This window comes from Herpailurus yagouaroundi, unplaced genomic scaffold, assembly GCF_014898765.1.
Source record: "Herpailurus yagouaroundi ecotype Mexico unplaced genomic scaffold, PumYag 181, whole genome shotgun sequence".
Classification (NCBI taxonomy): domain Eukaryota; kingdom Metazoa; phylum Chordata; class Mammalia; order Carnivora; family Felidae; genus Herpailurus; species Herpailurus yagouaroundi.
Window position 1 is genome coordinate 25,513,417 of NW_024412412.1, and position 27,535 is coordinate 25,540,951.

At 38.1% G+C, this 27,535-nt stretch overlaps 1 protein-coding gene across 2 annotated transcripts in view; it reads left to right on the plus strand.

Annotated features, from left to right (window-relative positions):
• Positions 1-24: 24 nt before the first annotated feature.
• The window catches only part of LONRF1 (LON peptidase N-terminal domain and ring finger 1), a 37,962-nt gene continuing 10,451 nt past the window's right edge, over positions 25-27,535 (plus strand). Inside the window, exons 1-7 of one of the 2 annotated variants that reach the window (XM_040490132.1) lie at positions 25-822; positions 10,447-10,565; positions 11,554-11,676; positions 22,884-23,033; positions 23,529-23,769; positions 23,866-23,962; positions 25,874-25,988. In XM_040490132.1, coding sequence (XP_040346066.1) covers positions 108-822; positions 10,447-10,565; positions 11,554-11,676; positions 22,884-23,033; positions 23,529-23,769; positions 23,866-23,962; positions 25,874-25,988 — 1,560 coding nt within the window. In that variant the 5' untranslated portion in view covers positions 25-107. The remainder of the gene's footprint in view (positions 823-10,446; positions 10,566-11,553; positions 11,677-22,883; positions 23,034-23,528; positions 23,770-23,865; positions 23,963-25,873; positions 25,989-27,535) is intronic. The other variant, XM_040490131.1, reaches the window with a different exon arrangement.

A 27,535-nucleotide genomic window follows, 5' to 3' on the forward strand; every position in this document is an offset into this window, starting at 1 on the left:
CCGCGCGCCACGCCCCCCAGCTCGCGGGCCGCGTGCGGAGCCGCGCGCCCCGGAGGCTCCGCGACCGTGGCGGCGGGCGGCGGCGGAGGAGCAGCCCTCCGCGGGCCATGTCTTCTCCGGTCGTGGCGAGGAGCTCCCCCGGAGGGAGCCGGGAGATGGCCCCCACGCCGCGGAGCCGGGGCCGGTTCTGGGAAGTGGGCGGCGGCAGCGGCGACCGGCTGGAGCGCGCGGCGGCGGAGTCGGAGCGCTGGGAGCTGCTGCTCCGCCGCGGCGAGCTGCTGGCGCTGGGCGGCCACCTGAAGGGAGCTCTGGAGGCGTACGCGGCGGCGCTGCGCCGCGGGGCCCCGGTCAGGCCCGAGTGCCTCGGCACCTTGGTGGACTGCCTGGTGCTCAACTACCGGCTTCGCCACGGGCTGGGCTGGAGCGCGACCCTCGGAGCGAGCGCGGACCCCGGCGCAGGCGGGCTGCTCAGCTGCCTGGGCTGCCGGGGCTTCCTGAGCGAGCCGGTGACCGTGCCCTGCGGCCACAGCTACTGCCGTCGCTGCCTGCGGAGAGAGCTCCGCGCCCGCTGCCGCCTCTGCCGGGACCGGCTGCCGCCCGCCGCCGCCACAGATGCTGAGGGCACCACCCCGCGGCCGCCGCCTCTGGCCGCCGCCATCGCCGCCTCGGGCTTCAGAACCAGCGTCGTCCTCAACCACCTGGCCGAGAAGTGGTTCCCGGGCCAGCGGGAGCGAGCCCGCGCGGCCGGCCGGCTCGGGGAGCTGCTGCACCAGGGGCGCTACCGGGAGGCCCTGGCCGCCGCCTGCGAGGCGCTTCGAGCAGGTGACCGCGCGGGGATGCGGCGTGGGCCCCGGCGACCCCACCCTCCTTTCCCCGACGGGCTGGCTGCCCGGCGTCTCTGCCTCCCCGAGGCTGCCTGACTCCCGTGCGTGGGGTTTCGGGGTCCTCGAGGGTGTGGGAGGGGGCGGCGCCCCGGGGTGCTTCGGTCACAATGGGGATCGCCTTCGGAGCCGACTGTGACGCGGCGCGGGGAGGGGCGCGCAGGCTCGGGGTTCCCTTGGCCGCGGCCCTGCGGTCTGAAGCGGGCGTCCCGAGCGGAGCGGGTGGCCGGGTGGAGGCCGCCGGAGCGCGGGATGGGGTGGAAGTTGGGCGAGCCCGAGCGGCCGCTCGCTTCCTGCCGCGCTCTTTCCGGTAATTGGCCGGCCGGGCCGGGCCCGCCGCCGGCAAACGACAGCCGGGGCGGGGAGAGGATCTCTCCACCGGAGGATAGGCGTGCAACGTTTACCGTCGTCTCGCACGAAAGTCATTGGGGCAATTGAAGCCGCGGGAGGGCAGAATTGCATAAGCTGGGTGGGGGGGGGGGTTGTGTAACGGGTGACGTCCGGTGGGCGTGGCGGGAGCTCGGCGCCCGCACCCAGCTCCGGGAGGCCCCGCCGGCCACTGGGCTTGGGGCGGGTGTCGGAGCTGCCCGGGGGTGTTAGGTCTTACCTGAAACGTCTGCAACCTTGGTTGCTCTTGATGGTTTACCTGCCTATTTCAAATAATACTTATTTCATAAACACACGTGTGCTTACTTTCCGAGCACTCCTAGTTCTCGGTAAAGAAAAAGAGGTAGTCTCTGATCGAGTTCTTTGACACGCTTTTGTTTGCCTTTCCACTCTTGATCAAGCTGTGGGGAAAAGCCTTTTAGGTCTTTTGTTTGTTTCTTTGCTTCCAAGAAGCAGCTTCCTAACCTAGGTTAGCACTCTTAAGGTGGGTTCGGGCTGCCAAAGGGGACCCTGCCGGACTTAGCTAGGTGAAATGAAGACTACTTTAAGTCAATCGGTGGTTCTCTACCAGAGGTATTTTAGCAGCCCCCCCGCCCCGAGGGACATTATCTAGAGCAATATCTGGTGATAACTGGAGACACCCCTTGTGGGTGTAGTGTTGGTTGGTACATGTGGTGGGTAGAGGCTAGGGATGCTAACATCCTACAGCGCACAGGACAGCCTCCCGCACAGTTGTCAGGCCCAAAATGTCAATAGTGTCACTGTTAAACCTTGTGTTAAATAAGTATATTGCAAGAGTAGTGTCTTTATTGGCATGAAATAATGCTTGAGGGAATTATCCCCGAGAAAACAGACGTCTAAAATATAAACCGGTATTAGGTAAATTTATAAACTGTGTCACCAAAACGATCTTTTTGCAGGTCTTTTATCCTAAGTGCTTAGTCATTTTGAACTAGTGACAATACATTGAGTTACTTAATACCTTTGGAGTTCAAAACATAAACTTGGCACATGTTCATAGTCTTTCAGTATCTTTATGGGAAGTGTAGGCAGTTATAAAATGGAATAGAATGATAGAAGGAAAGAGAACAACAGTATTTGGAATACAGAATTCTAATACAGACAGCTCTGCCTCTCTGGGTAAATGGAGCATGAGTAAGGAAGCACAAACCATCTAGGCCATGGGCCTCATTTCAACAATGAAGCAGAAGCTAGGGCAGTGAAATGACTTGTCCAAAGTCACACAGCTAGCTGGTTTTAGAGGCAACATCATATTCTCCATTTCTCCTAAATGTTGCACCAGGGCCCATTCTGCCCTTATAGCTCACCCAATGAAAAGTGTTTGATACAAATTTCCAGGGAAGTTTTTTTCTTTCTTTCTTTCTTTCTTTCTTTCTTTCTTTCTTTCTTTCTTTCTTTCTTTCCCTTTCTTTCTTTCTTTCCTTCTTTCTTTCTCCTTCCTTCCTTCCTTCCTTCCTTCCTTCCTTCCTTCCTTCCTTCCTTCCTTCCTGTCACTCGTATAAAACAAAGGATGAAATTTATGGACAGCACTATGCAGTATTAATTACTAATTTGACCTCTTAAATTAGACACTTCATAAAAATTCATATCCTAATCTACAGAACAGTGAGCACATTTACTAATTAAGGTCTGGCTTAATATTCTCTAACCAGTAATCTTTTAATTAAGGAAGACTCTGGGCCTTGGGTTAAAGACATTTTTTTTAACAGGAAAAAAAAAAAAAGACCTTTTCTCTCCTTTTTCCAATTTGCATGGACTGCCCACAGGGATTTTGCCTATTTAGCTACTTAAGTCTTACTTTGGCAGAACTAGAACTCAAGTCTTTTGACTTTCACCTCATTAGCTTCTTTTCCCTTATTCTCTGAGGTCTTTCAAAAGTCATGAATTCCATACTGAAAAGTGTGTCTGAATGTTACTAATGAAGAAAAAATTTTTTCATCCCTTAAATTTTTAGTGCAAAGTGGGAAGGAAAAAAAAAAAAAACACCTTACAGTTAACAAATTGTAATTGGTCAACTATAGATACCAAGTGTTTAACAATATATGGGGTAAATAAAAATGTTTAGTAGAGTTATATATCTGTATTATTAGGCTTTGACTTTTCGGAGTCAGCTAGTTCACTAGATAGGCATTTGAAATGTATTTATATAATTGTACAGTTCTGTGGTTACTAATGATAGATACTTTTCATTATTGCTGATGAGAAGAAAGACCACTATAATTTCTTCATAGAATTCTTATGATGAAAGAACTAAATACTATTAACTAGAAAAAGATAATCTAGTCTACAGTTAGCCCACACCCGTCCAAATTTATCCCTGTTGACAAGAAAGGCAAGCTTGAAAACCTTTGCCAAAATCAGAAGTTTCCCATTGAGATTACATAAGTTTCTGTTGAATTGAAATATATTTAGATAACATTTAATCTATTGATCTTTTGGTATTAACTCTCAGATGTTTCATAACTTTCTGTCTCTTTAGTATTCAGGAATATTATGTAAAAGTCTTTTTTACATGGAATCTTTATACATAGGAGCCTGTTGAAGTGATCTCACTTTGCTATGCTATTTTCCTTTTATTTTTAATAAATTTGTACGCTGGCTTGCCTCTTCCCTGTGTACACCCCTCTCACCCAAAGAAACGTATAAGTAACAGTTTGAACTGATTAAAAGAAAAAAATAAAGGTCATAAGAGGAGAATAGTGTATTTAAAATACTTGTAAATTTTTGTCTTTAAAATTAATTATGTAGTTCTTACCTGTTAAGCATTTAAAAAAAATTTTTATATCATTTGGTCTTCACAAAGAATCCTCAGAAGGAAACTGAGGCATCTAGAAGTGGAGGTGCAGTGTGCCTAGTGGTTAAAGCTAGCTGACTGCCTCAGTTTGAATCCCAGGGCAACCTTCCACTTACTCTCTGACCTTGGGCCTGTTGTCTAACCTGTCTGTTTCGGTTTCCTTATCTGAAAAAGCGAGAATGGTATCTGCAAGATAGATACCAGTAGTAACAGCTACCTAGGGCTGTTGGGAGAATAAATGCCTAGTAAATAGTAACAAAAATGTTTTTAAAATATGAAAGTTGTGCTACAGCCAGAAGGCGATTTGGCTAAAATTAAAATCTAAACTTTGTAATGTCAAGTCCTGTTCTTTTCTGTCTACCACATTAATAATATTACCCGAGTGAGGGTTGAATCTTGATTCTAGCCTGTATATGTGAATTAGTAACATTTTTAGCCTACATTGATAAAATACAGATACTGCAAGGCTTTAGTTATAAAAAGAATAGTCAGATTATAGGTATCTACTGAATACATTTAAAGATATGAAGGTGTTTAATATCTTAACTAGGTTAATGTGAAGAAATTTCAATTTATTTTATCAGTAAACTTCTGCGTGTCCTAACTTACTCTGTAAGACACTTGAAACTGTAAACACTTGGACGTTTATATGATGTTTCCTAGTTGACAAAATATTTTCATTTCCATTATCTTAACTGATCCTTAGAAAAGCTCATGTGATTTAGGAGGGCAGCTTTCGCATTGCTAATTTACAGACTGAACATGGGAGCTCCAAGACTTTTCAGTGACTTTCTTGAGGCAAGTAAATAACCAAGTTGGAACCGAAAGGTAGAAGCAGTGGATATTGCTTCTAAGACTAAAATTGATATAAAAAATTAGCATATAGGGGCCCCTGGGTGGGTCAGTTGGTTGAACATCTAACTCTTGATTTCAGCTCAGGTCACGATCCCGGGGCCCTGGGATCCAGCCCTGGGTCCGACACCCTTGGGCTCCGCACTTAGTGTGGAGCCTGCTTAAGATTCTCTCTCCCTCTGTCCCTCTCCCTCTTTCAAAAAAAATTAGCATATAAATCAAATCTCAAGTATCCATACTGTCTTTTCAGCAGATACTTACTGAGTACTTAGTACATAAACGGCATTGTTTTAGGTGCTGGAAATATAGAAGTGAACAAAATAAAATATCTGTCCTTACAGAATGTGTATTTTTTTGTGTGTTTCCTTTAAAATTGTAGCAAATTGGTATTTATTGAAAATCACTACAACAGGGGTTTATATTGCTAAATTGACTTCTAACAAACAGACCCTATAACATGGTAGATCTTTGATTCATCCTTTCTTTAAGGATGTTACTTTAACTTAAGCTTGAGGATTTTTGCAGTGCCTCAGCATCACTACAAGGATCAGTTAAATGGCATACTCTTATTGATACAGAAGATGGGAAAAGGGGTTATGTAAATATTATATTTTCTGTTTTAAATAATGCCATTTTTTATCTTTTTTGATTCATCAGACAATGAAAAATTTACCAAAACTCCATTGTCTTAGATTTCTAGTTATTTGTACATTAACCTTTGGTATATTCAGAATTGTTTTTCTGTTTAGTGGAATATTTCTAAGAGGCTTAGATATATTCGTGTGAAATTTTAAATGAATTTATATAGTATTCTACCACTCGCATTGGAGAGATATTTTTCAAAATTGTGCTGTGTTTTACTGTACAAGATGAATGACTTAGACTCTAAAATGCAATACGGAAACTTCTGTTCAGATTTCCCCCACTTTGGTAGAATAGGATCAGTCTTTTTTTTTTCTTCTCCTCCCTCTCTTTTTTTTTTCTTCTTCTTCACCTTCCTCTCTCTCTCTCTCTCTCTTTTTTTTAAATGTTTATTTATTTTTGAGAGAGAGAGAGCACGAGTCGGGAAGGGGCAGAGAGAGAGGGTCTCACAGAATCTGAAACAGGCCCCAGGCTCTGAGCTGTCAGCACAGAGCCCGACACAGGGCTCAAACTCACCAACCGTGAGATCATGACCTGAGCTGAAGTTGGACTCTTAGCCGAGTGAGCCACCCAGGCGTCCCTCTTTTTTTTTTAACTTATTTATTTTGAGAGAGTGTGTGTGCGCATGCCACGTACATACATTAGGGTTTGGGGCAGAGAGAGAGACAGAATCCCAAGCAGGTTCCATGCTGCCAGTGCAGAGCCAGATGCGGGCCAAACTCCCAGACCCAGAGATCATGACCTGAGCCAAGATCAAGGGTCTGGCGCTTAACTGACCGAGCCACCCAGGCGCCCCTCTTCTCCTTTTGTTCAGTCTGCACTACTGATCCCTAAAGATGTTGCTCACTGGCAAAGATCTATTTGGATAAAAGAAAGTACTTTTCCTAATGCCTTGTATCAAGAGCAAATCTCACTGCTATCCAACTTATTTAGAAATGTTTTGTAATACTAACGTTTATTGAGTGAGCATTTGTGTGGCAGGCATTGTGTTGTCAACATGCGTGGTCTTACGTAGTCTTCACAACAGTCAGAAGATGTGTCACCAGCATTCTCTAGGTCCTCGAAGAGACTGAGGTTTAAAGAGTAAGATAGACTGTCCAAAGTGGATCTCAACCAGATGTTCTGAATCCAGTGGTTATGATCTTAAGTATGCCAGTTACTATTCCTGGACTTTATTAATCACTGCCTAATAACTTGTCAATTGGCAGCTTTTAGTTTATGATAACAAAGTCCTACCATACTGAACTTGAAAAAGTAATCAAAGCAAAGAAATTTGGCATTTTGGTTAGCTGCTGAAATTGTTGAAATAGCTCAATACAGAAATCCAAGAAAAAAACACTCCGAAGAACAAGTAAAAGATTATGAACATGGAAGGTTTATTCTTATGCATACACAATCTAAGTAATCAATAAATATATATTGTAAAGGTCAAACTTATTAAAGTTTAAGCACATTAAAATAAATTTTTTTGTATTTTTCCAGGAAACAAAAATACATAGCTTGTGGGAATATAAAATAAGTTTTTATTAAAGGAGGGTTAGCAGAATGTATTGAAAACTTTGCCATTCATCTTTGTAGACTGTGACTAAGGAAATAAGCAGATAATGTAAAGGCATACAGATAGATGTTCATGATAGTACTTTTTATATTAGCAAACATTGGAAGTAAATGCTGAGTTGGACATTTTTAAATTGTGAGCATGGTAGAATACTTTGCGACCATTAAAAATCATGTGAATTTAATGACTGGCAAAAAAGCAGGTTATAAACTGTATATATGGTAGATTTCATAAAACTATAAAATTACAAATATAATCTACACACAGAGGAGAAAGGTATGTTTTATGCCAATACTAGTTATTTCTTTATGATGGGGAGAAAGGTTTTTATTTCTTAATATTGTGTATTTTTCAAATTTTTATAAGTAAACATTTTATAACTTTTATAATCTGAAACAAAGTTTCTTGAAGATGAACTAAGGAAACAACCCATAGACCCATTACTGACCATTTACCCCTAAGGATTAGAACAAAGATGAGGAATTGGAACTCCGGAGAACGTTCCTCAGCCCATGAAATTCCTCAGATTGCTAAAGACCTGATTTCCTCAGATGTGTAGCAGAATTTTATTTCATTTTTTAAATTTGCCTGATGACTCATGATATTACTAGGTCTAAGAGAAAATGGGAGCAATGAATTAAGGAGCATAAGAGGACAGATTTTAATGAATTTCCCCTTGTTCGGCAAACATTTAGCAAAGCCGGGATTTGAGAACACAAAGACAGGAAATAATGGAGGGAGCTCAAAAATAGATTTTAAAATGAATGCAGTGCACATAGAGTGAAGGAACATGATCATACAGCGAACACTTGCAAGGTACCAAGTCTGTTGTGTTTTGCATACATTAACTTGCACTGGAGTAGTCCTGGGAGGTAAATGCTGTTATCTGCATAGAAGTGCAAGCGAGTACCCTGGAGCCAGACTGCCTGAGAGAATCTTGAATCCTCCACTTCTCAGTTTTTATATCATGGGCCAGGTACTTAAATTCTGTGCTTGGTTTCCTTATCTATGAGAATGTGGATAATGCTAGACCCAACTAGGATTGTTCTGAAGGTGTAAGTCATCTAGAATAGTATACACCAAGTGGTGTTTCTTAAACACAAATAATTTTTTTTTTTTTAAATCCTCAATTTTATAGCTGAGGAAACAGTACAGAGGTGTTTGGCAGTTTGTCCCAGTCATGCCGAGCAAGTGGAGGAGCCTGGGGTTGAACCCAGGCGGTGTGACCTCAGGGCTGCCGCTCCTGATCCTTGCAATGTGCCAAGTGAAGGCGGGCTCAGACTAAAGCATCTTGAGAAGAGACTGCTGAGCGGAGTCGTGCTGGATGAGAAACCGTTCCCCAGACCATGGGGCAGCAGAGCGGCACTGAAGCAGAGCTGTGACAAGGAGGGACTTCTGTGAGCAAAGGAAGGAGGCATGAAATAGAATGGCACATGTGGGGCAGGGTGAGCTTAGGTATTACTGGAGCCCAAAGGGGGAGGTTGACCATGCAGGAAGAAAGGCTGGAGGGATAGGCAGATGCCGGGTGTGTAGGGATTGGTCTGTTGTACTAAATACCCATCTGATCTTGTGGATGGTGAGGATATGGTAGGGTAAAACCGGATGGAGGCAGTGAGAGCAGTTAGCAAGCTGTTGCAAAAATCATAGAGATGTGGGTCTGGACCCTTAACAAAAGCTGTTAGCAGTAAGATTGGAAAAGACCAGGGTCAGATTGAAGAAATGAAGGATGTAAAGTTGGCAAAGTCAAGGATTTGCAACAGTGAACTCCCTCTCTCTGAGGTGCTGGAGCAGAGGAGGGGGTCTTAAGGAGGCTACTGGAAGCACCCCAGCTCTGGGTGAGCAGTCCTTTGCGGCTCAGGGTTTTAGATGCTTTTGCGTTGACTACTCATTCTTGGACTATTTTGGCACGCTGCTCTCCGTTTTCTGAACTCCAGTTGTGTTTGTCAAATGAGGATTACATGATCCCATTTCACAATAAAATGAACATTTCTAATTAGATTGTAAGCTCTTCAAGGGATAAAATGGGGATAAAACAAAATCTTTTGAACACCTACAGGGTCAAGCCTTGTGCCAGGACTCTTCATTCTTGCCTGATGATGAATCATGCTGAGCTTTCACTTTCCATGTGCTTTTGTTCAGAGATAATGGTTTCCAATTCTATTACTTTAAGAAACAAAAGACAAAATATTCTAGACATGTCTTTTTTATTTGGGAAGCATGAAATATTTTCCTGAGATACTTAGTTCCAATTCTTAAGCATCAGCTGAAAAAGGCCAATTTCATTGTTGAGACTTACCTGTAGGAAAGCAGTCCTTTAAAAACTAGAGTAAACCAAGGAGCTCTTGGGGAGTTTTATTAGTGGGTTTTTTTTGTCTTTTTAATGAGGCATTATGGGTCTTTATGCCCTTTTCATGATGAAAGCTTTAGTTGGTAAGCATACATTTTTGAAGGCTTCAAAGATGAATAGCTTTAAAAGAAAAGTCAGATTAATTTTGTCTAGATGCACTGAAAATTAGTTTCTGGCTCAGACTTCAGTTTTACGATCTGTGTACCTACAGTAATTGATTATAGTATCATATAGGTGAACAAGCTAACCAAAATTCTGAATGCTATTGAATACTACTTTGGTTTCTCAGGTAAAGATGTAGAGGGTAGTAGTGAAATTATCGACAAAGCTTTTTTCCTCAGAAATACTTGAAATTAAATCTGTTTTGGGATGATCCAATACCAGTGTTTGCAAATGGCAGGAATTCAAATTTTGACCTCTTAAATTCTCACCCCATTTCCTCCAGAATCAGGACCATTGTATACCCTCCTAAGTTTGAGCCTTGGTTAGTCTTTGTTACTAGTTTGAGCCTAAGACCGTCTTGGTCAGTCTTTGTACACTGTGCACTAGTTACATATATGGTTGTTTATAAGTAAGGACTTAGAATTTAAGGTATAAAAAATTAAGATTTATCATAGCATAAGATTTATCATTGAAAGATAAATCTTTAAACATCTAAGACCCATTTTTCAAATTTGTATAGAATGCCCTATTTTAAGAAAACATTCATTTTCTTTAAGGTGATTATTCATATTATAAAATATTTCCAGTACTTAAAAACCATCATTTCCTGTGCTCACAATGTCTACTTAATAGTCATGTGATAAAACTTCTAGATAAAACTCAACATGTAAATGGGTTGCACCTGTATTGTACTTTGGTGGTTATTGGCTGGAATCCCTAAGTCAGTTCTTAATCTGGTATGTATTTTGTAGATTATACAATAATATTTTTAAAATAAACCTTTATAAAACATGTGTTTCAGAGCCCAGCGATGTGACTCTCAAAATTTACCGAGCGGAATCATATGCTGGTCTCCAAGAGTTTAAAGCAGCCATAGAAGATTTAAATGCAGTTCTCTTGGAACTGCCAAACTGGCCTGAGGTAAAGTTACTGTTTCACATTTGCATACGTTTCAAGTTTAACCTGTAGGGAGCATGCATTAAGTTATGGTTATAAGTTTTAACAGAATAGATTGATTGACTCTTAAAGTATATGGAGCTCTAGAAATCTAGGGTTAATATTTTGAGTGGATGGCTATCTAACAATTTTTTTAATTATAAGAGACCTCTATTTCCTAACTAAAGAACAGCCTGAATTCAGGCACAGAGGGGAAAAAAAAAAATAAGAGATCTTATTATACAGAATTTCGTCACATAAAACTGGTCACATTGTAAAGGTGGAGCCAAACTGAAAACTGATGAAGGAAGTTTATTGATGGAAAGAGAAGAGGTCCTTCAGGCTGTAAATTGAGGCATGACGATGGGGATCAGATTAGGCAGTGATTTAATGCAGTAAATGGGAACAGTGGAGGTTGCCTTGCCCATATGGTTTTAAAAAAGACTTGAGGCAAGTATATTATAAGTAATCAGTTTATTAATTCTCCTTTTTATTAAATTGCCAAGGCAAATCAGTTCATGTCTCATATATGTCCTTTTAAGCCAGAAGTTACTATTTTATATAATTTCTTCCCGTTCAAAACCATGCTTTTGAGGACACAATAGTAAGGATGTTGTAAAAATTCTAAATTAATAAGGAAAATGATACAGAATCCCATGATGCCCAAGGCAAATATATATTAACAAGGGAAATAATCTGTATGCACAACTTTAAAACTGTTAAAAAAAAAAAAAAAGAATCTCTAGATTTATTACTGAAGTGATATAATTAGAAATTTGATTTTGAAGTCATTTTCCCAGAAGTGCTTCTCCAGGGAAGTGTGTAAATATACCTTTGAAATGCTTCGGATTCTCAGAGTCATTTAGAGTTTCAAAATGCACATTTCCAAGCAGACCATTTTTATTTTCCTTGATATGGATTTCTAAGAAATAATTCTGTTAGTAAAGGTTGTGTATGTGTGCTTTCATTGAAGGTCTACTTCAGGAAAGGAAAAGTACTCCATGATGCTGGTTTTTTAGGTGATGCCTTACAACTCTTTCTTCAATGCCTAGCCCTTGATGAAGATTTTGCACCTGCAAAGCTAGAAGTAGAAAAGGTAACTGGTTTACCAACTATAATAGTTCAAGGCACGTCTAAGACATAGGTCTTTTTAAAAATGCTTTTTTGGAATCTTGGGAAAGAGCATAAGGAGTCCATGAGTCAACTTTAGCAGCAGTTTGACAAGTGGTTTTAAGGTTCATATACTTAGTATATTGAGTTTTTACTGAAATCAAACTATTTCATTCACAGATATTTAAAAGCATTATTTTTGCTTAAATTTAGGTGTTTAAAAAAATTTTTTTTTCAACGTTTATTTATTTTTGGGACAGAGAGAGACAGAGCATGAACGGGGGAGGGGCAGAGAGAGAGGGAGAGACAGAATCGGAAACAGGCTCCAGGCTCTGAGCCTTCAGCCCAGGGCCTGACGCGGGGCTCGAACTCACGGACCGCGAGATCGTGACCTGGCTGAAGTCGGACGCTTAACCGACTGCGCCACCCAGGCACCCCTAAATTTAGGTGTTTTTAATAGTTTGTTTGCAGCCAGACTAACCATCCTTAATTAAATATTGTTATCATGATATTCCTGCTCAGAAATTTTTTTTAATTGAAACAAAATGGGTATATAACATATATAAGTTTCAGTGTACAACATTATAATCCAACATTAGTATACACTACAAAGAGATCACCACTAAAAGTCTATTTACCATTCATCACCATACAGTGCCTCCTTCCCTCATTTTATCCAGACCCCTTCCTCTCTGGTAACCACCAATCTGTTCTCCATATCTGGGAATTTGTTTTCCTTTTGTTTTGTGTGTTCATGTCTATCTGTTTTTTGTTTTTTTGTTTTTTGTTTTTTTGAGATTCCACATTTGAGTGAAGTCATACAATGTTTGCATTTCTCCATCTGACTTATTTCACTTACCATAATACCTTCATGGTCCATTGATGTCACAAATGGCAAGATATCATTTTTTTTGGCTAAGTGGTAGTCCATGGCATATGTATACTGTATCTTCATTCATCTCTTAATGGACATTTAAGTTGTTTCCGTTTCTCAGCTATTGTAAATAATGCTACATGTACATAGGAATGCATATGTACATAGGATGCTATGTAAAGAATGCTATGTAAAGAATGCTACATGTACATAGGAATGCATAACAATGTACATAGGAATGCAAATCTTTTCAAATCAGTGTTTTTGCATTCTAAAGATACATACCCAGAAGTAGAATAGCTGCATGATGTGGTATTCTGTTCTTAATTTGTCAAAGAATCTCCATACTGTTTTCCATAGTGGCTTTAACACCAACAGTTCACTTTTCTTTACATCCTCTCTAACACTTGTTATTTTGTGTCTTTTTGATAGTAGCCATTCTAACCATTGTGAGATGATACCTCATTGTGGTTTTGATTTATATCTCCCTGATTAGTGATACTGAGCACCTTTTTATGTTCCTGTTGGCCATCTGTATGTCTTTGGAAAAATGTCTATTCAGATCCTCTGCCCATTTTCTAATTAGGTTTTTTTGTTGTTGAGTTGTAGGACTTCTTTATATATCTTGGATATTAATCCCTTGTCAGATACATGATTTGCAAAAATCTCCCATTCGGTAGGTTGCCTTTTTGTTTTGATGATTCCTTATACTGTGCAGAAGCTCTTTAGTTTGATGCAATCCCATTTGTTTATTATTGCTCTTTTTCTTGCTTTTGGAGTCAGATCCACAAAAATACTGCTAAAACCTGTGTTGAGGAGTTAACCATCTATGTTTTCTCTTAGGAATTTGTGATTTCAGGTCTTAAATTCACATTTTTAATCCATTTTGAGTTAATTTCTATGTATGGTGAAAGATACTGGTCTAGTTTCATTCTTTTGCCTGTGTCTAACCAGCTTTCCCAGCACCATTTAGTAAAGAGACTCATTCATTCTCCATTGAATGTTCTTGGCTCCTTTGTTGTAAATTGTCCATATATGTATGGGTTTGATTCATTTCTGGTCCATCAGTGTGTGTATATCCGTTTTTATGCCGCCATTGTACTGTTTTGATTACTGTAGTTTTGTCCTATAGTTTGAAATCAGGGAGCATGTTCCAGCATTTTTCTCCTTTCTTAAGATTGCTTTGGCTATTTGGGATCTTTTGTGGTTTTCTACAATTTTAGGATTACTTGGTCTAATTGGATGGAAAAATGCCATTGGGATTTTGATAGGGATTACATTGAATCTGTAGATTGCTTTGGGGAGTATGGATATTTTAATAATATTATTCTTCCAATCCATGATCATGGTATATCTTCCCATTTATTTGTTTCTTTCTTTTATCAGGGTCTTAGAGTGTATAGATCTTTCACCTCCTTCATTAAATTTATTCCCCAATATTTTATTTTTGATGCAATTGTAAATTGGATTATTTTCTTATTTTCTCTTTCTGATAAATCCTAATTAATTTATAGAAATGCCACAAATTTCTGTATGTTGGTTTTGTATCTTGCTAAGTTACTGAATTCTTTTATTAGTTCTAACAGGTCTTTTGTGGAATCTTTAGTTTTTTGTATGTAGTACCATGTCATCTACAAATAGTGACATTTTATTTCTTTCTTTCCAATTTGGATGCCTTTTATTTCTTTTTCTTGCCTAATAGCTGTGACTAGGATTTCCAGTACTATGATCAGTAAAGTGGTGAGAATGGGCATCCTTATCTTATTCCTGATCATAGAGGAAATGCTCTCAGGTTTTTGCCACTGAGTATGATGCTAGCTACAGGTCTGTCATATGTGGCCTCTTTATGTTTAAGTGCATTCCCTTCGTATCTACTTTAACAGTTTTTGTCATACATGGATGTTGACTTTTGTCAAACCCAAATCTAATGAGATTATCATATGATTTTTATCCTGTTTTGTTAATGTGGTGTATCATGTTGATTGGATCGATTGGTTGTTTAATCATCCCTGCATCCCTGGAATAAATCCCATTTGATCATCATGCATGAACCTTTTACTGTATTGTTGAATTCAGTTAAATAATATTTTGTTGAGGATTTTTGCATTAATTTTAATCACTGATAATGGCCTGTAATTTTCTTTTTCTGTGGTGTTCTTGTCAGCTTGGTGGCATCATAAAATTATTTTGGAAGTGTTCCTTCTTCAAGTTTTTGGAAGAGTTGAGAAGGATAAGTATTAAATCTTCTTTAAATGTTTGGTAGAATTCACCAGTAAGCCATCTGGTCCTAGACTTTTGTTTGTTGGGAGGTTCTGATTACTGATTCAATCTTCTTACTAGTGATTGATCTATTCAAATTTTCTGTTTCTTCATGACTCAGTCTTGGAGGAATGTATATGTCTACAAAGTTATTCATTTCTTCTAGGTTGTCCAATTTGTTGGCATATAATTGTTTGTAGTAGTGTCTTATAATTTGGTGTGTCATTTGTAACGTCTCATTTCTCATTTTGTTTCTCTGAGCCCTTTTTTTGGATTTGACAGATTTTTTTTTTTTTTTACTATTTTTTATTCTAGTAAAGTTGACATACAGTTATATTAGTTTCATGTGTACACTATAGTGATTTAACAATTCTATACATTATTTAGAGCTCATCATGATAATGTATTCTTAACCCCTTTATCTGTTTCACCTCCACCCCACCAACCTCCCCTCTGGCAATCACCAGTTCTCTATATTTAAGAATCTGTGTTTTGTTTCTTTTTTTCTTTGTTCATTTGTTTTGTTTCTTAAATTCCACGTATGAGTGAAATCATATGGTATTTGTCTTTCTGTGACTGATTTATTTCCCTTAGCATTATAACTTGTAGATCCATGTTGTTGCAAATGGCACAATATCATTCTTTTTTATGGCCAAGTGATATTCCATTATATGTGTGTGTGTATACACACATCTTTATCCACTCATCTGTTGTTTCCATAGCTTGCCTATTACGAATACTGCAGTAAACTTAGGGGTGCATCTGTCTTTTCAAATTACTGTTTTCATTTTGGGTAAATAACCAGTAGTGGAATTACTAGATCATATGGTATTTCTATTTTAATTTTTTGAGTGACCTACACAGTTTTCACAGTAGTTGCACCGGCTTGTATTCCTACCAACAATGCCTAAGGGTTCTTTTTTTCTCCACATCCTTGCCAACATCTGTTATTTCTTGTGTTTTTTATTTAGCCATTTGACAGGTGTGAGGCAATATCTGATTATGGTTTTGATTTTCATTTCCCTGATGATTAGTGATGTTGAGCATCTTTTCATGTATCTGTTGGCCAGGTTTATGTCTTCTTTGGGAAAATGTCTATTCATGTACTTGCTCATTTTTAATTGGATTACATTTTAGGGGGTGGTGAACTGTAGAAATTCTTTATATGTTTTGGATATTAACCCCTTATTGGATATGTTATTTGCAAATATCTTCTCTCATTCAGGAGGTTGTCTTTTTGTTTTGTTGATGGCTTCCTTCACTGTGCAGAAGCTACTTATTTAGATGTAGTCTCAATAGTTTATTTTTGCTTGTGTTTCCCTTACCTCAGGAGACATATCTAGAAAAATGTTGCTATGACCAGTGTCAGAGATGTTATTGCCTGTGCTGTCTTCTAGGATTTTTATGGCTTCAGGTCTCACATTTAGGTCTTGAATCCATTTGGAATTTATTTTTGTGTATGGTGTAAGAAAGTGGTCCAGTTTTCCCAACATCACTTGTTGAAGAGACGGTCTTTTTTCCAACTGGATATTCTTTCCTGCTTTGTTGAAGATTAACTGACCAAGTAGTCATGTATTTATTTTTGAGTATTCTATTTTGCTCCATTAATCTGTTGTCTGTTTTTGTGCCAGTACCATACTGCTTTGATTACTACAGCTTTGTAATGGATCTTGAAGTCTGGAATTGTGATTCCTCTAGCTTGCTTTTCTTTTTCAAAATTGCTTTGGCTGTTCGAGGTCTTTTGTGGTTGCTTACAAATTTTTGAATTGTTTGTCCCAGTTCTGTGAAAATAGCTGTTGGTATTTTGATAAGGATTGTATTAAATCTGTAGATTGCTTTGAGTAGTGTAGACATTTTAATAATACTTGTTCGTCAGCCTATGAGCATGGAATGTCTTTCCATTTGTGTTGTCTTCAGTTTCTTTCCTCCGTGTTTTATAGTTTATAGAGTATGGGTCTTTCACCTCTTTGGTTAGGTTTATTCCTGGTATCTTATTATTTTAATAAGATTATCAATTATCAATAATTTGTAAGTGGGATTGTTTCCCTGATTTCTTTCTGCTGCTTATTAGTATATAGAAGTGCAACAGATTTCTGCACATTGATTTTGTATCCTATGACTCTACTGAATTCATTTGTCTGTTCTAGTAGTTTTTTGGTGGAGTCTTTAGGGTTTTCTATATAGAGTATCATGTCATCTGCAAATAGTGAAAGTTTTACTTCTTCCTTACCAATTTGGATACTTTTTATTCCTTTTTCTTGTCGGTTACGTGGCTAGGAATTCCAATACTATGTCAAAAGTGTTGAGAGTGGATATCCTTGCCTATCCCCTGACCTTAGGGGAAAAGCTCTCAATTTTTCATTACTGAGTATGTTGTTAGCTCTGGTTTCATATATGGTCTTTATTATGTTGAAGTATATTTCCTCTAAACCTACTTTTTTGAGGGTTTTCTTCATGAATTGTCAATTGTTTTTACTGCCTCTATTGAAATGGTTCTGTGGCTTTTATCCTTTCTCTTATTGATGTGATATATCACGTTGATTGATTTGTGAATATTGAACCACCCTTGTATCCCAGGAATAAATCCCACATGATTGTGATGAATGATTTTTTTTAATGTGCTATTGGATTCTGTTTGCTAATATTTTATTGAGGATTTGTGCATGTGTATTCATCAGAGATATTTGCCTATAGTTTTCTTTTTTTGTATTGTCTTCATCTGGTTTTAGTATCAGAATAATGTTGGCCTCATAGAATGAATTTGGAATCTTTCCTTCCTTTTGATTTTTTGGAATAGTTTGAGAATAGACGTTAACTCTTATTTAAATATTTGGTTAGAATTCCTCTATGTAGCCATCTGCTCCTGGACTTTTGTTTGTTGGGACGTTTTTGTTTACTAATTCAATTTTTTTAAACAACCTTATACAATGTTTTATTTATTTTTAAAAGTTTATTTATTTTCAGAGAACGTGCACAAGTAGGGGAGAGGCAGAGAGAGAGAGAGGGAGAGAGAATTCCAAGCAGGCTCTGCACTGATAGATGTGGGGCTCTAACTCAGGAACCATGAGATCATGACCTGAACCAAAATCAGGAGTTGGACACTTAACTAACTGAGCCCCCCAGGTGCTCCTACTGATTTAATTTCATTGCCAGAAATTGGGCTGTCCAAATTTTCTATTTCTTTCTAAGTCAAGAGCTCTCTTTTTTTTTTTTTCTTTGGTTAGTCTAGCTAAACATTTGTCCATCTTATTTATTTGTTCAAAGATCCAGCTCTTAATTTTTTGACCTTCCCTCTTTTTGTCTCTATTTCATTTATTTCTGCTATGATCTTTATTATTTCCTTTCTCCTATGACTTTGAGCTTTGTTCCTCTTTTTTAGCTTCTTTAGATATAAAATTAGATTGTTTATTTGAGATTTTTCTTGTTTCTTGAGGTATACTTCTTAGAACATCTTTTCCTGCATCCTAAAGATTTCAGTACGTTGTATTTCTATTTTCATTTGTCTCTAGCTGTTTTTTTTTTTTTATTTGATTTCTTTGATGAGTAATTTGTTGTTTAGTAGCATGGTATTTAATCTCCACATTTTGGGTTGTTTTTATTCAGTTTTATTTCCCCCTTGTAATGGCTAGTGTAATACCATTGTGGTTCTAGAAGATGCTTGATAGGATTTCAGTATTCTTGAATTTGAGACTTGTTTCAACATGATCTGTTCTGCAGAATGTTTCATGTGCTCTTGAGAAGAATGTGTATTCTGCTGCTTTGGGATGCAACGTTCTGTATATACCTGTTAAGTCCATCTGGTCTAATGTGTCATTTGAGACCAATTGTTCCTTATTAGTTTTCTATCAGGATGATCTATCCATTGATGTAAATGGGGTGTTAAAGTCCCTCATTATTATTGCTGTCAGTTTCTCCCTTTAGGTTCATTTTATTTGCTGCATATTTTGGTACTCCTGTGTTGCATGTACATATGCTTATAAATGTTTTCTTGTTGAATCTTGTTTATTATTATGTGCTGCCCTTCTTTTAAAGTCTTCGTTTTGGGGCGCCTGGGTGGCGCAGTCGGTTAAGCGTCCGACTTAAGCCAGGTCACGATCTTGCGGTCTGTGAGTTCGAGCCCCGCGTCGGGCTCTGGGCTGATGGCTCGGAGCCTGGAGCCTATTTCCGATTCTGTGTCTCCCTCTCTCTCTGCCCCTCCCCCGTTCATGCTCTGTCTCTCTCTGTCCCAAAAATAAATAAACGTTAAAAAAAAAAAAAATTTAAAGTCTTCGTTTTAAAGTCTCTTGTCTGCTATGAGTACAGCGTGTAACTTTCTTTTCATTTCCATTTGCTTGGAACGTCTCTCCTTTCACTTTCACAATGTGTGTATCCCGAAGTAAGTGTCTCGTAGGCAGCATGTAGATGGATCTGGGTTTTTTATCTGTTTAGCCACCCTTTGTCTTTAGATTAGAAAGTATAGTCTGTTTTCACTTAAATATTGATAGTTATGTGCCTGTTGCCATTTTGTTAATTATTGTTTGCCTGTTTTCATCATTCCTCTCTCTTCTCCTTTTTCTCTCCTCGTAGTTTGATGGTTTCCTTTAGTGTTATGCTTCGATGCTTTTCTCATTTGCTTTTGCATATTTACTGTCAGTTTTTGTGTGGTCACTGTAAGGCTCACATATAACTTACTTTGTAATGGTCTGTTTTGAGTTGATGGCAACTTAAGTTTGAACACATTCCAAAACTACATTTTTCTCCCCCTTCACCTTTTATATTTTTGATGTCACCTTATACATCTCTTTATTTCAGACATCTCTTAACCAATTATTGTAATTTCAGTTAATTTTACTATTTCTGTCTTTTAACCTTCATATTTGCTTTATTTATAAGTGGTTGCTCTACTCACCTTTACTGTATATTTATGTTTCCCCCTGAGATTTTTCCTTTGGTATGTTTTCTTGTTAATATTAGTGCCACTTCTTTTCAGTTTAGAGAAGTCCCTTTAACGTGTCTTGTAGGGCCAGTTTAGTGGTGATGAATTCCATTAGCTTTTGCTTGCCTGGAACACTCTTAATCTTTTTTTTTTTTTTTTTTCTAATTCTGAATGATAATCTTTCTGGGTAGAGAACGCTTGGTGGACGGTTTTTCCTTTCAGCTTCAGCATTTTGAATATGTCATGCCATTTTCCTTCTGGCCTGCAAAGGTTCTGGTAATAAATCTGCTAATGGCCACATGGGGTTTCCCTTTTGTGTAATAAGTTTTTTCTTTTGCTGCTCTTAGGATTCTCTCTTTAAACTGTCCCGTTTGAGCTATAATGTGTCTTGGTTTGGCTCTCTTTAGGTTCATCTGATTTGCAACTCTGTGCTTCCTGAATCTGCAAATTCTATTTTCTTCCCCAGGTTAGAGAAGTTTTCAGCCACTACTTCTTCAAATAAGTTTTCCTACTCTTTCTTTTCTCACTTTGGGACTCCTATTCAGGAATTTTTGTTGACTTGCTTTTTTCGTTTAATTTCCAGTCTAAGTTTTGCTTATTTTCCATGGTTGCCCATAGTATTGCTCCAGTTCGTTCTTCCTTAATTTTTTCAGTAATCCATCTATCACTTTCCAGAGTTTGTTTTGTGGTGTGTTAGTTGGTGTTAAGAAAAAAGGGAGGAGGTTCTCTGATTAAATGACTTTGGGAAACATTGGGTTAAACCAGGTTAAACAGGTTTGTTCAGAAATTCTCAGTTTTTGCTGTACTAACATGACGGTAGCATTCAACTTTTGTCAAACTTATTTAGAGTATCTGGAAAGACTAGAGTCTTTGAAAAGTGTTTTTGGAAAATCTACCCTGATACAATTGCAGTGCCCAATCACGATGTTCTCCTCAATATCTTTAAAACATGCCGTGTTATTTATCACCTCTATAGTGTTTTTTACATTGTGGCTTTATTTAGAATCACCTTAGGGGCATGGTAAGTATAAAGATTCCTGGACTTCACCACAGACCTTTTGGAATTAGAATCTCTGGAATTCAGGCATAGTTTTACAAACACCTAGGAAAATTCTTGTGCACTTTGAATATGAGAATTTTGAAAATTTTCTCAGGTCCCAGATGCCTCATACATACAGCTAACCTCTGCGTATCTTCTCTGAGGCTTGCTTGCATATACCTTCCAGCCCATCGATTTAACAAAAAATCGTTTACTCTCATGTGTTTTTCAACTGTTTTATATTTGTTAGTGGTATCTCCCTGGGGACACTGCAGACCTTTTTAAGGGCTTATAATTTTGCATTTTCCATGCTACTAGATATCCTTATATTTCTGTAAACATTTGTTTGTTGTTTAATAAGGTCAGGTAAATGCAAAACAAGTGATAGTCTGAAATATTTGGTTTTCTCCCAGTACGCTTTTTGTAAATTGTGGTATGATTTACATATAATAAACTGCATGGATTTTACAGTCTGGTGAGTTTTGAGAAATTAAACATCCATGTAACAGCACGATATAGACGATTGTCACCATGCTGGAAAGTCCAGTCATTCCCTTTTCAGCAAATCGCCTCTATCCCTGCTCCCACAGACAACTACTGTTTAGATCTTTATTACCACAGAGTAGTTTTGCCTACATTAGAACTTCGTACAAGTGAAACCACACAGTGTGTGCTCTTTTGTGGCTGGCTTTTTTTGCAGAACATCATAGTTTTGGGATCTATCCAGCAATTTTTTCTTGTTCACTAAGTATTCCATCATAGGAACATACCACAATTTGTGGTATTCACAGTTAATAGTGATTTTCATTTGGATTGTTACCAGCTGCTGCTATGAATTAACATTCTTGAACAAGTCGTTTTGTGAACGTAAGTTTTTATATCTCTTTGGTAAATACTTAGTGGAGTTGCTGGGTTCTAGAGTAGTTGAGTGTTTAATGCATTTTTTTAAGCCAGGAGAAAAGTAAAAACATACAAATTTTAAAGGGAATATTGTTTGTTTATTAAAGGGGATATTGCTTGAGCTCCTACCAGATAAGCACTTTTATGTACATTGAATATATCTCCTATTTATTTACCTTATAGCAATGATTCAGGATTAATCTGATTTTTGTGAGTTTGAGAGGTAATGCAACTGAAAAACTAAACATCCACTTTTGACTTTAAGAAATGCTCTGCTGTTCATTTAATATAGTTTATTCGACAATAACAATCATTTGGGTCCTACTCATTTGCTTCTAGCCAGGTTCTTCCCTCGCTTAACCTACCATGGTTTTGTTTAAGATGTATTCCTGATAGAAGCACCCAGAAATTCTGATGGGACAGCTGCCTCCCAGGTTAACTCACAGCTGTTAAGGGACAGCTGCCATATGGTGCTCCCAACCGAGAGAGCTGGGCAATGGTGGCTACCCGTGTAGGTTACTCAGTGAGAAGCTAAATTCAGGGTAAATAAGTGGAATTTTAAGAGTTTTGTAATTAGAATTACAAGTTCTTTAATTCACTTAAACACTCTAAGTCCAGTCTTAAAGTATACTTTGGGGTGAACTGTGAACTTGATAGGCTGGGGCTCACTAATGTTGAGAGGTAAATATTTTCTACTTCTGTTGAGATCTCTTCTTTTTACAGGGCACCTGGGTGGCTCAGTCGGTTAAGTGTCTGACTCTTGGTTTCAGCTCAGGTCACGATCTCATGGTTCATGAGTTCAAGCTTGTGCTGGGCTCTACTCTGACAGCGCGGAGGCTGCTTGGGATTCTCTCTCTCCCTCTGTCTGCCCTTCCCATAGTCCTTCTCTCTCTCTCTCATTCAAAAATCTCTTTATAATCCTTCATTAAAAAGTCAGTTTTAATATTGGGTAACTTCTAGGCTGGTAGTCTAGCCACTCCAATGCTTTTCTTTTGAATTATTTCTTTGACGTGATCTGACCCCATTCAGGCACGCCGTGGTTTTACAAGACTTTTGAATAGTTTGGCATTTCTGTTTATTGCTTAATCTCTTCCTCCTCTGCTCATTAAAAACGTCTGCTCTGAATTTTCTAAAATTTCTTAGATAGCTTTATATTAAATTATCCCTAATCATAAATTTTCCATTACCTTTACATTTCTCTTACAGATTTTATGTGATTTATTGTCACCTGAAAACTTAAAAGAAGGCCTGAAGGACTCTTCCTGGAGTTCATTGCCATGTATTAAAAACAAACCTTTTGGTTTTCCTGTAGTAATGGAAGAGTCTCACTCTGCCACAGAGCTTAGCCCAGAGCAGGTAAGGGGTGAGAAAAGATTTTCATGGGTTGAGTGCATCTGTTTTTTTACAGGTTAAGATTTTCACTTTCTGGGTTTCAAGAAATAGAATCTATTAAGCATGGTCTGAATTAGATTTTTTTGTCTGTAGCCTTTTATTTTACACTGAACTTTTATGTAAAATATGTGTTCATTAATCACAATTTTAGGTCACCTGAATATCAGAAAACTTTAGTCTCATGGGAAATGTAGAACGTGGTATTTATTTTAGTTTCTTCAGGGTTGTAATAACTATATTAGCATAACTGCATCGACCTCATTATAACATGTCAGCTTGATGTCTAAGGCTATATTATAATTACTAGTAAAATGATTTATTTATCAGGGTTTTAGAATTAAAAGTTGGTGCTTTTAAATGAATGGTAAAAAGAACATTCTGAGACAGTGGAATTTCATTTCAGTTTGGTTCGTGGTGAGAGCCGCAATACAGTTACCCTTGTTTATTGTACTTTTGTAGAACGAAGAAATACCAGAGGTCACTTCAGAGCTTATCAAAGGAAGCTTAAACCGTGCATGGTCAGCACAGGCTATAAATTCAACAGAAATGCCTGCCAGAGAGGACTGTTTAAAAAGAGTGTCCTCGGAACCTCTACTCTCTGTTCAAGAAAAAGGTGCTCTGCTGAAAAGAAAGTTGTCTCTTTTAGACCAGGATGTGATTGTAGACGAAGACGGAAGAAATAAGCTTAAAAAACAAGGAGGTAAAAATGTCACTACACTCATTTAGAACACATTTATTTATTTAGAATGGTCTTTAAACTTTTTCCTAAAGATGATAACCCTCTTTGTTTTAATAGAAACTCGCAATGAAGTCTGTACGTTTTCATTAACTTACGGTGACATCCCAGAAGAATTAATAGATGTTGCAGATTTTGAGTGTTCTCTCTGCATGAGGTAAGTGTATAAAATTTTATAAAGATGCATATTTTATATTACCAAATAAAATACAGAGTACACAAAGGTAATCTACTCTAAAGTGACAGAATACTGGACTAAAAATCAAAAGATATGAATTTTAGTTCTCGGCTTACCTTTCACAACTTGGGCAGGTAATCTCTGAACATTATTTGGATTTTTGTTACATACAAAGTGGGGTATTTCCATAGCCTATATTGCAGGTATTGTAAGAATCTAATGACTTACATATTGTAAAGGACTATAAAAGTTATACATATTATTGAAACTTAGACACATACATGGTTTTAAATTTGGGTAAAAATGCTAACAACGTGTTGTATATATATGATTCTGTCTTGTTTTAACTATAAAGTCCTTTTTAAGTAAAGTTGGATAAAGGTTTCCATTGTGTGGGAATGCAAGCTGGCGCAGCCACTCTGGAAAACAGTATGGAGGTTCCTCAAAAAACTAAAAATAGAACCACTCTACCACCCAGCAATTGCACTACTAGGCATTTATCCAGGGGATACAGGTGTGCTGTTTCAAAGGGACACACACACCCCCATGTTTATAGCAGCACTATTGACAATAGCCAAAGTATGGAAAGAGCCCAAATGTCCATCGATGGATGAATGGATAAAGAAAATGTGGTGTGTGTGTGTGTGTGTGTATATATATACATATATACTCCATATATATGTATATATATACATACACACACACACACACAATGGAGTATTACTCGGCAATCAAAAAGAATGAAATCTTGCCATTTACAACTACTTGGATGGAGCTGGAGGGTATTATGCTGAGTGAAATTAGAAAGACAAAAATCATCTGACTTCACTCACATGAGGACTTTAAGAGACCAAAGAGATGAATATAAGGGAAGGGAAACAAAAAGAATATAAAAACAGGGAAGGGGACAAAACAGAAGAGACTCCTAAATATGGAGAACAAACTGAGGGTTACTGAAGGAGTTGTGGGAGGGGCTAAATGGATAAGGGGCACTAAGGAATCTACCCTGAAATCATTGCTGCACTAGATGCTAATTTGGATGTAAATTTAAGACAAATAAATAATAAAAATAAATGAAAACAGATTTCCATTGTGTAGAATGCTTGTAATTCTAGAAGACTAATAGTTTTGAAAGACATGTTCCATTTACTTGAGTTGTGGTGGAGTCAGAGGAACAGTGCACGGAGACCCGGAGACCTGGTGGCTGGCCACATCAGGCTGGTAAGAACGAGCTGTGTTCTGAGCAGGTCCCTTATCTCTGAGCCTAGACTGCTTCATCTACCTGTGAGGTGAGGGCATTAGGCCAGATGATTTCTCAAGTACCTTTTTATCTAGGAAATTCCGAAGTATCATGTTTCAGGAAATAATTATCACGTAAGTAAAATTAGTATTTCTATATTGTTCATTACTTACTGGTATTAAGCCTAATATTTCTTTACGAATTAACTGTAAAGTTTATTGGGTTATTCTTTTTCATGGATTTTATATAGTAAGGCTTTTTTATAGGCTTATTAAATAATCTAGTCAACAACTAATGATATATTTCATATTGTTTATTTTACACACCAAGTTTCAGAGACTATGTGCATTTTACATTTATTGCACTTCTCAGTTTGGACCAGCCAGATTTCAAATGTTTAGTAGCTCCCATGTGGGCTGTTCCATTGGTCAGTATAGCTTTCACCCTTGGCAGAGTAGTACCCCTGTTGATGGAGAACTTTTAAAAGGTTCAGGAGGGGATAATTGTATGTATCACTGCCCCTTCCTTCCTCTCCTGCCCACTAGACCCTCCTTCTTCCTCAAATAGAGATTAGTCTTATGGTTCCATTATTTCTTCACTTTTTCCCATGGATAGTTTAATGTGAAAACATGTATTTTGGTTGATTTCAGGTTGTTTTTTGAGCCAGTAACAACCCCTTGTGGACACTCCTTCTGTAAGAATTGCCTTGAGCGCTGTTTAGATCATACACCGTATTGTCCTCTCTGCAAAGAAAGCTTAAAAGAGGTAAACATTTGCATATTTATCTGTTTATTGATCTTAAGCTTGGCAATACTGATTTGTATTTAGCCCACAGAAATAGAGTGATTATCATGTTCAGAATAAATTACATTATATATGCTGACTGACCAAGAAGGAAAACATTACATTACCCAAAATGCTAGTGCTGGAGAAATGTGAATTTGGAGAGCATAGGGGAAAGGAGGGCCATTCTGGAGGCCAAGCCCCATGTATTTTTTTTTTTAAACAAAGGGGGGTATGGTCAAGTACCTGGCCGAGACTTGGTTCAGTTTTAATGATGACAGACAGTATTGGGAAAACCCAACTGCCTTGCCTTCCACCCTCACTAATACCCTGGATTTCAGCCCTAGTCCTGCCTCTTAACATCTGGAACAACTAATAGAATTTTTTGCATTGATGGAAATTCTCCATAACTATGCTGTCCAACATGGTAGTCACATGTGGCAAGTGTAGCTGAAGACCTGTATTTTAAATTTTCATTTAAGTGGACACATGTGACTGGTGGCTACCATTTGGGCAGCACAGCTCTAGAAAGTGGTGTACTTAGTGGAGGCACAGGTTCCCACACCCCTTGTACAGTCATGATCAATGCTATTCATAACCTGTGTTAGGGAAATAGCTGGATCTCAGGTACATATCTTTTGTAACCAATGGGAAGACAGCATTTTCCCAATCCTGCTTGGGTGTTCTTAGCCATAAGGTGAGGCCCCAGTGTTATAATTCTAGGTCCCAATTACGACCGTAGCATTGATCACGAGAATGATCCTATCTCTGGGGGGTGACAGCATTGCTTAAAAAAAAGTCTTCCAAATATGAATAAAAAATTAAGCCATTTTGCATTTGAATGTACATAGTTAATTCCTATGCAGAAAAAAACAACTCTGTACAGATATTATAATAGCATATGTGTATTAAATACATGGATAGGTGTCTTACATAACAAGCCAATATGTCAAACATAAAACCATATATAGAATTTTCACAAAGTCCAAAAACCTAAGACAAACTCGTTCTTAAAAAGTTTATTAATTACATTTCCGCCTATATACTTCATGTTTTCAGGTGAAGTACTCTAATCATGTTGTTTTTTTGTGTGTTTCCAGAGTTTTTAAATATTCTGTAGTATATTGTGGTTTTTTTTCAAATTAATAATTAGATATGTGGCTTTAAATTTAGAGCTACCTCACCTTAAGAAAGGTCTGGAGTTTGAAGGAAAACAAGCATTATTTAAAAATACAGCCAGCATACTGTTTGAAAATAACTTTATCCTGTGTCCTAAAGGTATCCTGTATTAATAGGTAAAATCTAAGTATATATTTAAAAAAACAAATTGATACGCTCTATCATTTTATGCTTTTCTTGTCATTTTCTTTTGTTCTTTCATCGGAATGTATTTAAGATTTTTTTATAGCAGAATAATCCTTTGATTTAACATTTCCCTATTGTTGGGTATGTAAGTTGTTTTGTTCTTTTTTTTTGTATACTATGATTTGCGTCTTGACTATTTCCTTAGGATAAATTTCTGGAAGGTG